The sequence below is a fragment of the Drosophila grimshawi genome, unplaced genomic scaffold (genome assembly GCF_018153295.1).
Source record: "Drosophila grimshawi isolate 15287-2541.00 unplaced genomic scaffold, ASM1815329v1 contig_848, whole genome shotgun sequence".
Taxonomy (NCBI): domain Eukaryota; kingdom Metazoa; phylum Arthropoda; class Insecta; order Diptera; family Drosophilidae; genus Drosophila; species Drosophila grimshawi.
The window spans coordinates 1,688,138-1,704,411 of NW_025063692.1; the positions used below are offsets into that span (position 1 = coordinate 1,688,138).

Consider the following 16,274-nt stretch of genomic DNA (forward strand, 5'->3'; position numbering starts at 1 on the left):
AAACCGGAGATGGCAACGCTCGAAGCATTGAAATTATCTGCGCTGCGCAATGCATAGAAAACTGTTTTGGCTGAAAGTTTCAGTCGCAAAATAAAGTCTACAACGCTTAGTGGCGCTCAATTGCCGCATTTGATTTCACACATTAAAAAGCAGTATTATTGTTATTGTTTTTTTTGTATATACACGATTTTTTTTTGCGTTGTTTGCACCAGGTGGCGTGTCATTTTAATTAATTGTGTTTGAAAGTCTTGCAAGTACATTCATACATAAATCCCAATCGAACATTAAGTGTGTGCAACTGTGAAAGAACTGCAACAGCAAGATTCAAATAAGAATTGGGAGGAGGAGTCGAAGGAAAAGTGACGACACCGCCAACAACACCACCAACTTTAAGGCACGTCTAAAAACCGCACATAAACGCGCAAGAAAACGTATTTAAAAGCTCAAAAAAACGGTGAAAAGAAGGCACACAAAGCCGGCGTGTGAGTGTCGTGTGTGTGTGTGGTGTGTTGTGTGTGCGTGTGTGTGTGTGTGAGTGTCTGTCTGAGTGCAGAAAAAGAGCGCATCATGCAAAGCTATGCGGATGCATTAAGTGCCAAGGGCTATCGCAGCTTTGGCTTTGACACTGATGTTGAAATGGATATGGACCCGGGCATGGGTCTGGGCATTCGACGAATAGAGAAGCGCAAAGGAGGTGAGTGGGGATTACAACTACATGCAAACACATCTATATAGCGTGTCTGTGCGTGTGCGTGTGTGTGGCATAATTGCTGGTCATTGACAGGCAGCATATAAGAATATTTATATATGCACGTATACACGTATGCGTATATCATGTATACGAATTGCCCAACAAAAGAAAAGGTGCTAGGAACTGTGTCCGTTTGCCATGTCCAATTATTTATGCCACAGCACTCTGCTGAGACCCAATTGTGTGTCCTGTTTCTGAATATCATGATGTTTACCGACTCAGACTGTAGACTGTTATTTAACAGCTGAACTTCAAGAGATTCTCACTGTTATAGTCACTGTTAACGTTAGCACTGGGTCAGGGAGAATTTAAAGGGTACTTAATACAAGCGTACTTAATTACTTAATAGTTTTTAAGTTTTAAGCAAATATCAATTGCAAAACACAATGCACCAATTCTTCAAATACTATGTAAAAAGAATTTTTAAGTGTGCTCAGCTAGTGAAGAAAATCGATTGTTCAATTGCGTTTTCAGAGTTGTTCAAAAGATACAGTAGATACCCAAATAACGAACTTCATGGCTGTTATTCTTGATTAAAACTAGAAGATTCCGAAACCTGAATGTAGATTCGGCAATGATAAAAGATGAAAGCAACAATGCGCAAATTGAATACCTTGCTAGGTATGCACAGAGTCGAGTTCAACACTCGGTTTTTTATGTGTGTGTGTGCGTGTGTGTGTGCGTGTGTGTGTGCGTGTGCGTGTGTATGTGGCAAGCAAGTTAAGTGGAGGAAAAATAACACAACCGACTGTCAGACAGGGCAAAGCCATTTCGAAAAGTGGATGGCAATATACAACCGATAGTTCGAGTACACACATACACACATATATATATATATATATACATATATATATATAGATATTTTTGTGTATGCTTTTCTACTTGTTTTTGCATGCTGCTGCAGTGAAGACAATAACTTTGGACTGCTGTTTCCATTTTTAGTGAGTCCAAAATAAATATTTCGTTCGCATTGCTTGCAATCTTATCTAGGGCATAATCCACGTTGAATAAAAAGCGAAATGCTCGAGAGAGGCACTAAAAAGATGAACCGATACTAATGAAATAAAGAAGAAAAACGTGGCCTTAAGCGAAGTATATATGTCTGATTGAAGGTATGCCGATGTATATGTGTACACGTATACGTATACGTATGCATATTTATTGCTCTGTGCGTTGGGTGAGGGTCTGTTATCAGTCCCCCTAAATTCCCCTGACGTGGACCTTATCATTAGCTCTTTGCCGGCTCCACAAACAAGCCGTCTCATGAATAACAACATTGCCAACCAGATGCTTTCACAATTGTAGCAGCTGGTTATCATCATATTAATAAACTAGCGTGCGTGTGTGTGTGTGTGTGTGTGTGTGTGCGTATGCGCATAATTACAATTGAAGACATATGGTCAAAATTAAGTATGTATATTGTTATGTCCCGAAGTACTGTTGTTAGTAAGTTGTAAGGCCATAATAACAAGTTAGAACTTTTATTTCTGGGGATCAAAAGAAGAAAAAATACCAATCGTAAAATTTTCAATATACACGCATTATCAGAATTTGAAAAACATTGCTATTCATACAAATGTTTATTCAAATAAACTTGTTGCTCACAAGCAATAAAAATCGCGAAATTTATGTTTATGAAATTAACATTAACACACTGCGCAATAATGCGTTCAGAGTTTTTCAGAATTATATAGTCAAATGATCAAGCCATAAAATCTACACAGATTTATAAATGCATTACAAATACATATGTAATGTGTGTATTATTCGTGGCAATAAATGTGCTTATTTTCTTGCAGCAATACACCTGATGAATCATGCCACTTGATCATAATTGAGCTTTTGCGAACTGTCATCGAGGTGTCATCGAGCATAACCGATAAGCACATAAATAAGCAATAGCTCATTTTGGCTGAGAACTTTGGAGCGGGGGCCGACTGACTTTTGACTAGGCATAGGCATAGGTCAGGGATTCAATTAGAAACCAAACGACAACAGCAAAGAGAAGAGAAAAACAAAAACAATAATAAGAACAAATGCACTAGCAACAAACGGGAGAAAAGTTCCCACGCTCAACCGTTGCGCTTTGCTCTGCTCTGCCTTCATTTGTGTATTTGCTCTCCTTTATGTATTATACGCTTGCCGAGAGTATTATGATTCTGTTGTAACGTTTGAAACGTAACATATTGATGAAGACATCTCCAATCTTATAGAGTACATATACTACTCACCTACTGTTGCTATATATATATATATCTGTCTGTCTGATTCTGCAGGTAGCACATATGTATTAACCTTGATGTCGGTCAGACCAAATGACAATTTCAGCTGTCCAAAGTACTGCTAAATGATATATTTAGATAGAAATACAAATATCTACAGATTGACTCTGCTCTGCAAGGGTATTTCATCTTCGGCGTGCCTAACAAAACCTTTTTCTCTCTTTCTCTCTCTCTCTCTCTCTCTCTCTCTCTCTCTCTCTCGCTCTCTCAATCCCTCTCTTTGGCAAAATGTAACGGTTATTAGTCACGCTAAAATGTTTTGATTGATATTTTTGTTGCTTGACTATGCCTGATACCCTTTTAAAATGTTGACTCAACTCTTTGTTATGATTTCAAAACTTTGGCAGCATTTTCTAATCAGTGTAATCAGTTGACTTTATTATTTCATATAGCCAAAATTAGCATATCTTATCGTTTTAAACAAATGCGACGCTTATCAACTGCATTGAGTGCTTCATATGCGCAGCTCAGGCTTCAAGGGTATTTAAGCTTCGCTGCAATCCTTAATTATTGTTAGATTTTTCTTTTCTTTCTGTTTGTCTATATAATATACACACATCTTATAGTATATATGTAACTTTACGAAATCGGTTGTTTTTCTTTTTGTTGTTTTTTGTTTCTTATAGCTTCGTTTTTGCAAGTTGCTCGATGGGAAAATCAGTTGACTTCGCGAGTCCGTTCTGGCAAAAGCGCAAATAAATATTCCCAAACTGCTTTCCGGGAGAGAACCTTTCAAGTTGGTCCGGTATTGGCATTATGCAATGACCGCTAGCTAGAGTATCGCCCCCAGCCCCGGCCCACCTCCACCGACGACCGATTTAAATTTGTGACAGTTGACATCTTTATGAAAATCAATTGAGCAGCGGCCAATGGCCAAATGGCAAAGTGCCCAAAATGCCCAAGACAACAACAGCAAAAAACAAAACGTGGCAATTAATAAGTGCACAATTTGGTCGGTCAATAAAACCAACAACAAAAGCAAGAATATTTGCTGCCAAAAATAAACATAAGAACGACGACAACGATAAAAACGAGCCAGAAGATTGAACTCATTTTTTCTCCTTATTCTTTTTTTTTTTCTTTTTGTGCGAAAAAAAACCCAACAAATTTGAAGGGTAATCCCGAAACACACGTATCGAAAGCTATCCGAAGCTATTCTACAAAAATAGAGTGGAGTTATGTGCGGAAAGACTGTTAAGCGACAATCATATCCCATAATACATATCGCATAACCGATACTCATTGGCTCATTGACCGATATAATAAGCTAAATGAACTGCGATTACTTTGCAATTACGCTGACAAATTTATTTTACTTATGGAGCCATCAGGCACACCGCCTGTGGCTGCCTCGTTATCATTTGTACGCTAATTTTGATAGACCTGCTGTCGTTTACAAACAGTTCGTCAAATTATACTGCCATTCGTCGTCGTCGCCCCCCGTCCCATTTCCCCATTTCTCAGTACCATAATAAAGGCAAGTTTTGTTTTGTTTTGTTTAAGCCATTAGCATTGATTGCCGGCCGAGTGCCTAAAGGGAAAATTACTGGCACTTAAATAACCAGCACTGCACACAAAGTCGCTGTCGTAAAACCGTGTCCAAATACACATTAGTGCTATCTTATATAAATATATACATATATATATATATGTATATATATATATATATATATAGAGGGCTGTCGATCTAGGTTATAGCAATCTTGTTGTGCTAATTGTGCTTATCAATATCTTATCGATCCAAGTTAGAATGATGTTATGTACACTATGTCAATAATAGTTTTTTGCTATGCGAACAAATGCACTTTTTTGATTTGTTTTCTTCTCAAAAATTAATTTACTTTCCGTTTTTTTCGTATTTTTTCTAAATTCTCTGAAGTGGTTAGTAGAAGTTAAGGAAACGAATTAACAAGATTCATTGACGTATTAAAAACTAAAAATATCTACTTTCAGTTCTAATATGTCATATTTGCATATCAATTATCATCAACCAAATCAATTTCGAGCCCAAACTGAACTAATATACACTGTCAAAATAGTTGTAGGGCTCATTTTTGCGCACGATCAACATTTTCTTGGTAGTGGCTATCTCTCTGCTGGATAACCCCATTAGCAACACAACCAACCTATACACATGCATATATATATATAAGTGAATGTATATATTTTGTTGATCAAAAAAATTTGGTGTAACAAGCAACAAGGAAGCTTTTCTGCTCAGAGCACCAAAAGCTGAAGAGCGAAAGCTTTCAGGCTCTCTCTCTCTCTCTCTGTCGCTCTCTCTTTGTGTGGCTCTCTCGAACTCGCCCACTAAACTTTAGCCGATGTATAAACTTTGAATAAAAACATTTAGCAGTGAGCGATAAGTGCCTCCCATTTGACCGGGGCAAAGAAAGGCGAAGAATATATCTGAAATACAAAGTGAAAATAGCGCGTAAATGTGAAAATTGCGTTGCAGCCACGAAGCAGAAACAGTAGAACAGATCTATGCCCCGAGCAGGCATCAGGCATTATCTATGCAGCAATAAAATATCAAAACGCGAACTGTGCAACAAACAACTCTAAACATTAATCGTGCAAGCGACAAGCAACTTTCAGAGCGAGAGCAGAACTATTCTGTATCTGTATTTGTGTTTGATTTTTTTTTGTGTGTGAGAGAAATAGGCCAAACTAAATATTACATAAACAACAAACAACAAAAAATATATATTTATATATATACAAACATATTTGGTTTAGACATCAAAATCGACATTTGTAAAACGTTATCGAAATTCTCGAAGCGTAACAGAAGCGCCGTCGCATTAACGCCGAGGCATTAACTGTAAGCCGAGAGAATCTTTCGGATTGTGGCAGTATTGTGTGCGTGTAGTTCTGATTTGTGGCAAGAACAGAATCAGTTACAGAAAATAACATGGCATATCGGGGCATTATCGCTACCACGGACGATGCGGATCGCGATACACCGGATAGCGATTCGTTTGATGATCCACTATCCGATACCGGCAATGAGGCGGCCACCTCTCTGCCGCTTCACAGAAAATTGTCAATTGAATCTGAATCGCTTGAGGGCAGTCAGCTAATACACCAGCCGATAACCAGCAAAGTCTCCAAAATGGCCAAAGTGAATCGCACAAACTCAAAGTTTGCCAAATGCGATTGTAAATGTCCTTGTAAGTGTGACCCAAAACCAAATCCAAAACAAAATAAAACAAACAGCTTCTGCTCGCATTCTCACACACGCCTGCAGCCAAGAAGAAATTCACCAACCTACGCACACACTCACACACACACTCACACACACCTGCACAGCTAGCAGCGCACCTGTTTGAGTCTGCAACAGTCTGCTGCAAGTGAGTTGAATTTTATGATTGGCCTAAAAAGCCATTAGATTGCTGATGGAAGCTTTTCAGTTAGGAGCCAAATTCAGCATAGACATCTAATTTTTAAATAAATTAAATGGATATACGCTTCAAGCATATAACATTTATAAATAGATAAGCACATATTCGATAAGTAAACACATAAACATATATTCATTCAGCCAGTTGTCTGTCCGTTTATTGACACGCAAACAAGTCGCTTAGTGGTAGATGCCTATTTTATTTTAGCCGATATGTAATATAGCTGCATAATGGTTAATCAGTCCAAAACAAAAAGTTGCTGCATCTTAACAAATTAAGCAGAAAGACAAAATCATTCGAACTAAGATTGCTGCTGAGCAAATATTCTTTTTGATTTTTCCAATTCGTTGATAGTCACTGTAAACTAAGATTTAGTTTATGATGTGAGACCCATTCACGCCTCAAAGACCTCAATTTGATGATGATGGCTTAGTGTTGAATTTAGATCGCCCACTTTAAAGACCGGCCAGGAAAGTTGAAGCATGTCATCTCTTATCTGACAACTGACAACTGACAACTATCTCTTTGGCTCAGCTCAAATCCACTTGATGCCGCTCAACTTGATTCGACTTGAGACTGTTTCCAGCACTAAAACTATGTTTAACAGCGGGATGCTGTGTGTGTGTGTGTTTAGCGTGTGTGTGTGTGTGTGTGTTTAGTGTGTGTTTAGTGTGTGTGTGTGTTTAGTGTGTGTTGTTTTGGGCATATCTGGACAGCTATTGACTCCCAATATGTAAACAGAGAACGCTTAGCTCTTCAGTCAATCAGAGTTGTTTTCTCCACGCGTTCAAAACGCTCCTATTGCTTTATTCTAGGATTTAACATAGTTTAATACAAAAATTATTTCATTTATTTATGTAAATTGTTTAAATATTTGTGAAATGCCAGTGCTGCTTTGATTTTAGTTTATCTGGCTCTGTTGAGGTTGATCAACGATTTAGTTATTGTAGTTGCACCTGTTATAAAAAAGATGTTGTAAGTGTTTGATATGTTTGTAGTTTGGTTGTGCACAACTCACTTAAATGAAGTGCACGACTAGCAAGCAAAGCATCAGGCACAAAGACATTTCAAATAAATAGGGTATTCACATTTCGGTGTGCAGTGACATTTTTGCATTTTGTTTTGATTTTCGCTAAAGCCGGCCGCTGTTCAAGCTGACTGCGGATTTTTTTCTTTTTCGAAGCTGTCTTCTTCAGTCGGTTCGCGTTTTCGTTTTCGAAGTTGATAATCGTGGGCAGCAGCAGCAGCAGCAGCAGCAGAGGCATAATTTGTTGTTTTCGAAATCGGCTTTCAGGTATCGCTTGGAATCGTCGTCTCAGTCTCAGTCGCAGTATCAGGCTCAGTGTCAGTCTCAGTCATTGAAGCGCTAGCACTCGTTCAGGTTACAAGCTTACAACTTGCAATATACGATCGCGATCCGGAATAACCAATAAAGAAAAAGAAAAGAAAAGAAGACTTTTATGTCCAGTCAGCTCTCCTCGATATGAACTTCAATCGCATGGATAGCGCCCATCGCTTGCGCGTAGATATCAAGCTATTTGGTGGCAACGTCATGGAGCCAACGAAAACCAATAATAATAATAATGATATCATTAAAGCCGAGATCGAAACGGCACCAGAATCATCGATTTGTAGGTTGAGTAAAACAATTTATCCCATTTATTCCATCTATAAATTGCAATAAATAATTGTAGTATACTGATATATATCTATCTATCTATATATATATATATATGCAGATGAAAACATGTTCAAGTGCATAATAAGAACATTAGCATTAAAATGCGTATTCAACTTTAATTATATGTCAATTTGTTGTTTATTGCAGGCGATATGACAGATTCACCGGACGCTAATAAGACCGAGGGTGATAACGAGTTAACCAATGAAATTTCAGCACCGTATGAAGTACCTCAGTTTCCCATTGAACAGATTGAAAAGAAATTACAAATACAACGGCAACTCAATGTTAAGTAAGTGCAATATTATTCAACAACTCCTTAAATACCCAACTCCCGATCCTATTACCTTAAATTTGAATAGTCTATAGCAGAGTCTTCAAAGGCTTCAAAGAGAACTAGTTCCTTATGATTAAACTTGCTTAACAAAATCTGTGTTTCTTAGCCGATCTACAATGACGAATGCAATTTGTACAGATCAATATAGTTGATAATATCTTTGCAATAGTGTGTATTTTTCTCGCAATCGAAATTCGATATTTGTTATCGATAAAACTTATCTGCGTACGTACTGCTTCTGCTCAAAATTTGAATTGCCAGTCGGATATGGCTATAACCTCGCTATAACTCGGCAGTTGATGCTGATCAAAAATATACATAGCTTACATGTTAGGAGCTGCTTTCTTCTGCCTGATATACTTCAGCTATAAAGCTGTTTTACCCTTTTTATGCATCAGATGAGTCAATCACATGTATTATTTGATGTCTGATTGTCAGCTAAGGAAACACTTGCAGGGATTACTAATAATTTGGCTATACAGCTGGACAGTTGCCTGGATCGAGTTGCCTGGAGAGTACTAATCCACGTAGTCTGTTCGTAACATTCTCTATAGTATCGTAATGAACAACAACATCGCCGTGCAACACAAGCATTGTAATTATACTCTTTTCGAGGGTACTACAACATTCTAATGAAATGTGGAACAGATGTTGATGCCGATATATATATATATATAGCTGCAGTCAAAATAATAGGTTTGGAAAATCAATACTGAGGATAAGTAAACATGAAAAGCCAAACTTAAACTTAATAATTTGTATATTTATTATTTAAATTCATCATTATTATAGTCTTCAAATAATAGTGAAGTTTTCTCGGCTTCCCTTTCTAAAAAGTAGATATGATGGTTGTTTTTATTTTACTACGATTAGTATTTGGAAAAAAAATGTACTTTTAAAAATTCCCAGATGAAAAACGCAATTGTTTTTTGTTTTGCAGAATTGAATTTTTCCTTCATATTGAAGATTTGAAGAGGTCGCGATTATATGACCACAAAATGAGCCATATTTTCTTATATTTTATTGTCAATAACGAACGCTAATGTTCATATATATATATCGGTAAACTCACCAGGAAGCAAGGGAATATAGATGGTCAATCATAATGCGATTGATTGATTGATTCTGATGGCAATTTTATTTTGTTGGAAAGGGTATGCCAAACAGCGACTAGCGCGTTCTCTGCGACTATCAAGTTCACATTGCCTGCTTTTTGGAGGGCAAGTGCTAATCCAAGCCACTAGACGACGATGACAGACAACAAATGGTGCAGGTGTGGGCTTTAGGTAGGCCATGCCAAGCAGGTGGCCAGGTGAGCAGGTGGGTCAAAAGCGTAGACGGCAATAACAGCGTTGGACACGTTCTGATTTTGAATGGGACTGCATTAGCATTCGATGGCTCAACACACAACGCACAACACACCACACATTCGAGCCGCGTCGCCATCGCGGCTTATGGCATGATGATGAAACCAACAACCAACCAACTAGCCAACCAACCAACCAACCAACCCACCAACCAACCACCGAGCCACCACCAACCAACTACTGCGAACTAGCCGAACAATTTTTGAGTTTCGAATGCCGTCACTTTTAGTACAATTTGTGCATCCAAATAACTTAGAGCGCACCGCGACAAACGCAGCGGGCCACAAGGAAGCGCACAAGACTGGAACAGATTCAGCTTGGCGGGCTTCGATTTGGGTTTGGGCTTTCGGGTGAACCGTGAACGGAGCACGGAGAACCGAGAACTGAGAACCCTTATGGGCAGTGCCGGTTGCCGGTCTGGGTTTTGGCCTCTGTGGCTCTATCGTGCGTCGTCCCAAGACGAGTTGTTCAACGACCTACGACTGACATTGACTGACTCACAAACAGCCAACCAGTCAGTCCATCCCTCAGTCAGTCAGTCAGTCAGTTATTCAGGCAAAATACGTTTCGTATAGTTTTTGTTCGTGTGACACGCCAAGCGTCAAAAACTCCAAACTTTTCGCACTGCACTTGAAGTTTGTTGTGTGTTGTTGGTTGTTGGTTGTTTGCTGTTTGCTGTTGGTATTTTTGTTGTAGTTCGTTGTTCGTGTTTTGTACTTCAGTTTGTAAAACAGGCCTAAAAGTAATAAAACAAAGGAAAATTGTATTAAGATTACTAATCATAAATCGATAGTCGGGTAGCAAGCGACCTCTACAAAAACTGTCACATAAAGATAATGAAATTGTTTATGGTCAATCGGGTTGAGCTTCGTTTTGATGGTCGTGCACGTACTCGTGCTCTTGCTCGTGCTCGTGACACGCGTGCTTCTCTAAGCGCAGTTGCAAAGATATGATAGGCAGTATCCAAATATCGCAACTTCTTAGGAGTGAGAGAGAGGCAACCCCCGTCGCTCGACAGGGGAACAGGGGAACAATAATCAACCCCCGCCCAGTGACTCACTCACTTTACGCCACATTGCGTGCCCAATTGCAAATAATCGGGGAGTGGAGTGGGTTTTGAGCGGAGCCGGGGTAAAAGACGGGAACAGCTCTATAAATTAATCGCTCAATCGATCATTGGGAAAATTGTAAACTTGGCCTGCAACTTGACGTCGGCGCCCATTCGCTGAGTCCGGTGCTCAGGAGCAACATGTCGTTCGCGGATGATAGCTACAGCTTCTGTCGCCACTACGAGTACGAGACCCGCTCGGAACAATGGTTTATACTTGATTGAATCGCTCTCTAAATACATATAATATATATATATATATATACTGATCTTCTTTCTTTTCTACCAATGCAGGCAATCGATCTGCCAGAAACCAGCGCCGCCCACGCCTGCCAGTCCGCGGGCAAGCAGCTCGGACTCAGATGGTGGGGCGCCGACCACTTCGACCCGGCTCACCGATGCGGACATCAATTTTCAGCGTGTGTCCGTCTCTGGGGAGGATACCAGCGGTGTGCCACTCGAGGATCTGGAGCGCGCTTCCACGCTGCTCATCGAGGCGCTAAAGTTGCGCTCCCATTACATGGAAATCTCTGATCAATCGTTCCCAACGACCACAGCCCGTTTCCTCAAAACGGTTCGGCTTAAGGATCGTTACGATAATCTGCCAGTGAGAACGGTATCTGGTAAGTTCAAGTTGTCCCTTGCTATTTGCTGATCTAACGGAAAAGCAGGTGCCAGCCCTCAACCCCTTGTAGTGCCTTTAGTAGCGAATTATGTCAGTGTTGTATAGCACCCCCAAACTGATGCGATGTATTATACAAAAAATAGTTGTGTTTTATATATATATATACATATATATAAGTATATATATTGTAAAGCGATTTGTTGTGCGCTAGGAACGCGTTAAGCTCTTTACTATTTATTTCCCCCGCTCCCCCTTTCTCTCTCTCTCTTTCTCTCTCTCACTCTATCTCTTTCTCTCCATCGAAATACATATATAGATATAAATGTAAATATATATATATATATATATATATGTTTGGGTCTCTCTTTTTATATCTTGCTCGCTAGCCGCTGCCACTTTACTCCTGTCATGTCTTCTATTGCGTTTAGTAAGTTTTCCTTTTACATATATCCTATATACATATGTATTTATGTATGATTTATTATATGCAGCCCCTCTCTCTTTTTCTCTCTCTCTCTCTCTCTGTCTGTCTCTATCTCTCTCCATTTTACTTTGGTTTGTCCTTAAATATTATAATTTGTTTGATTTATTTTTTTTGCTTTGTGTGCCTTTGTTTTTCTTCATTTTGTACAAATAATTATTTTCTATTTCAATATTATTTTTCATTTTTTTTTTATAGAAATAATTCGCAAACAGAGTATGGTCAGCTTTACAGGTAATTCGGGCATTGCCACTTTGTCCGAATCAAAAAACAGTTATATCCTCTTCTTTTTTTTTGTTGCTCTCTCTTTCTCTCTCTCACACACATATACACATACTCACACACCTACAATTTGTATAATTTAGCTTTTTCATGTGTTGAGCCTATCTCTCTCTCTGTCTTTCTTTCTCTATTTTTGTGTCTTTGTGTATTCGCGCTCGCGCCCGGATGCCGCAGCATTCAGCTTTTGTCACGAACTTAACTAGCTGTATTTAACAGATTTGTGTTATGCGTTGTGCTTTTGTTTTGATTGTTTTTACTTCACGCCTATTTCCGACAACCAGAAATGTATTAAATGTAATTGAAATTAGTACCAGTCAATCCTTAACACACACCAACCCACACTCACACCAGTCTTGTTTGGTTGTTCAGAAACGCTAAGAAGTAGGTTATGAAAACTGCAATAAATTTTATTAGACAATTTTCAAATGTTCAGAAATTCACCTTTTACACATTTCTTAACATTTTGAAATTAGTGATGAAATGTTTGTCTTGTTGCAGTCGCTTACAATAACTTTGAATTGCTCGCGAAATGTTAATGCTTTTGTGATTGTCGTTTATTGAACTAAATGCGAATTCTGCTTGCAACCTAAAAAGATGAAATCAAAAACACGAATTTCTCGGTGTTTTTTCTTTTCATCTTAACTGCCTTAGCAGTTTGCATAATACACTGTTTTCTGCCAACATATTCTCATTTTACGAATACTGTTTTTAAACAGAATGCTAAACAAAAAAATAAAAACCAAAAAAAATTTAGCAAGCTTGTTGCGCACAATGAATACCAAGAGAGACAACAATTTTGTGTGCTGACAACCCTGTTCTTTACACCCACACGCACATACAAGCACCCCGTACGTTTGTGTGTAGATCATTTGTAGTTAAAAACAAACACCGTTAGTTTTAAAACTAATCGTAGCCTTGAATATAAGTAATTAACATTTTCCAAAACTTACAACTTGGAAATACTGAATCCAAACGAACCTGGACACTAAAATACCTGTGAAGATAATACTTGTGAATTTTCAGCACTAAATGTAAAAATCGTGTCCAAAATACACATCTATTCTACTGTCCAGGTGTATATGTCTGCGTTTATACGTATTTATGTATATATATATATAGAGATATATATCTTTTTTACATAAAACAAACCGACTATAAAATTGCATCCAGACATGCATCCAACATCGTCGCTTAAAGCGCCCCATGCCTGGGATGTGGAATTTGTACCTGACGAGTCTTACATAATAAAGCCAGTGAATGGTGTATTTCACATCTACAAAGATGAAGTAAGTTGCCAAAATAGATAGATACTATATACAGATACTAATATAGATGTTCTCTTTTGCAGGCATTAACTAGTGAGCTGAACTTTACCTACCCGGACATGAGTCAGTTCGTGAATGACATGCAGGTCATGTGCAATATGATTGCCGATGGACCACTGTAAGTAGAGTGTATCCATATAATTACTAATAGAACCCCAAATTGATTGTTCCTTTGTTCCTTTGCTGCTTAGGAAATCGTTTTGTTATCGTCGCCTTTGCTATTTGTCCTCCAAGTACCAGATGCATGTGCTGCTCAACGAGCTGCGTGAGCTGGCCGCCCAGAAAGCGGTGCCGCATCGTGACTTTTACAACACTAGAAAGGTGGACACTCACATACATGCAGCGTCGTGCATGAACCAGAAGCATTTGCTGCGCTTCATCAAGAAGACGCTGAAGAACAATGCCAGCGAGGTGGTCACCCACACAAACGGACAACCAATGACGTTGGCCCAGGTGTTCCAATCGATGAACCTGACCACATACGATCTGACCGTTGATATGCTCGATGTGCACGCCGATCGGAATAACGTTCCATCGTTTCGATAAATTCAATTCCAAATATAATCCCATTGGCGAGTCGCGTCTCCGGGAGGTCTTCCTCAAGACGGATAACTATTTGAATGGCAAATATTTTGCACAAATCATCAAGGTATGCAAATATATATATATGTATGTATATATAGATTACATTCAATAGCATATTAATTGTTACATACGTAGGAAGTGGCCTTTGATCTGGAAGAATCGAAATATCAGAATGCAGAACTGCGCCTCTCCATCTATGGCAAGTCGCCGGATGAGTGGAACAAGCTGGCCAAGTGGGCTATCGACAATAATGTGTACAGCTCGAATATACGCTGGTTAATACAGATACCGCGACTCTTCGATATATTCAAGTCCAACAAGATGATGACTTCATTCCAGCAAATAATCGATAATATCTTTCTACCACTATTCGAGGCGACCAATAAGCCCAGCGAGAATCCCAATTTGCATCGCTTCTTGACGTATGTGATTGGTTTCGATTCCGTTGACGATGAGTCCAAGCCGGAGAATCCACTCTTTGACAACGATGTGCCACGGCCCGAGGAATGGACATATGAGGAGAATCCGCCATATGCCTACTATATATACTATATGTATGCCAACATGACGGTGCTCAATAAGTTCAGACAGTTAGTAATCCAAATCCAAATCCAAATCGAACAATTTTGTATTTATTATTAACATCATCATTATTACCAACAGAATGCGTGGCCTGAACACTTTCGTGCTGCGTCCCCATTGCGGTGAAGCTGGACCCGTCCAGCATCTGGTCTGCGGCTACCTGATGGCCGAGAACATCTCGCACGGTCTGCTGCTGCGCAAGGTGCCCGTACTGCAGTATCTGTACTATCTGACCCAGATTGGCATCGCGATGTCACCGCTGTCAAATAACTCGCTGTTTCTCAACTACCATCGGAATCCGTTGCCCGAATATTTAGCCCGTGGATTGATCATCTCGCTATCCACCGATGATCCGTTGCAGTTTCATTTTACAAAGGTACAACCGATCGATCTGCTACATTTCATAAATAAGAAAAATTAATCACTAATTTACGCATTGCTTACAGGAACCCCTTATGGAGGAGTACAGCATTGCGGCCCAGGTATGGAAGCTCAGCTCCTGCGATATGTGTGAGCTGGCGCGGAATAGCGTCATTATGAGCGGATTCTCACATAACGTAAGCTTAAATCGATTGGAGATTTTTGTAGTTTTTACTGTATTCTATATATATATATATATATGTCTTTATATTTTGCAAAAATAGATCAAACAACAATGGCTGGGTCCCAACTACTTTGAAGATGGCATCAGTGGCAACGACATAACCCGCACCAATGTGCCCGAAATACGTGTGGCCTATCGCTATGAGACCTTACTGGATGAGCTCTCCAATATATTCAACGTGAATCAAAAGTGTCACGTCAAAGAAAACGAGTAACGTGGCACGTGGTACGTGGCACGAGGCACGCGTAACAAGGGGCTGCTGATTTATACTACACCAGCAACAACCAACGAACGTGCATACTTATTGCCTATAACATATTAATTACGTTATTCTAATTGCTTACTCAGTGTGAATCTTTATCTACTACTACAACTACTACTACTACTACTACTGCTACTGCTACTAATCAATTATAGACCGGACAGACCAAAATTCTACACACACCACGCATATATACACATAGCTACATATATACGTGTAGTACATACTTATATACAGGGCGCATGGGCTGGCAGGCAGGAGTGAGTGCAACACACAGCAAGTGCAGCAATCGATCGGCAATTTGTATAACTTTCGATTGTAGGTAAATATTTATTTTTATGGCACTGCTGGTGTTAAGGTTGCTGCTGCTTTGCAATTGAATTAGAGACAATTATTTCAAAATCGTATATACATTGAAAGTTTCAAATAAAGAAAATTCCGATTTCAAATTTGTTTAATATGTCAATATACAAAATTATGCATTTCAATTGGTGGTTAATTCGAACTGACTTAAAAATAAAATAGGGGCGTTATGTAACGGTTGTTCCATCAAACACTAGGTTCAAACTAGTTGTTTAGAGTTGCCACACTTCTTGAT

General features: G+C 39.1%; 1 protein-coding gene across 1 annotated transcript; it reads left to right on the forward strand.

Moving 5' to 3' along the window:
• Positions 1-247: 247 nt before the first annotated feature.
• Positions 248-16,125, forward strand: LOC6569194 (AMP deaminase 2). Its single transcript, XM_032741301.2, is given in 12 exon segments — positions 248-694; positions 8,266-8,410; positions 11,225-11,553; positions 12,235-12,270; positions 13,489-13,604; positions 13,667-13,761; positions 13,835-14,168; positions 14,170-14,292; positions 14,364-14,818; positions 14,892-15,186; positions 15,257-15,367; positions 15,455-16,125. Coding segments are annotated over 12 exon segments (2,340 nt in total). The 5' UTR covers positions 248-567; the 3' UTR covers positions 15,629-16,125.
• The last annotated feature ends 149 nt before the right edge of the window (positions 16,126-16,274 follow it).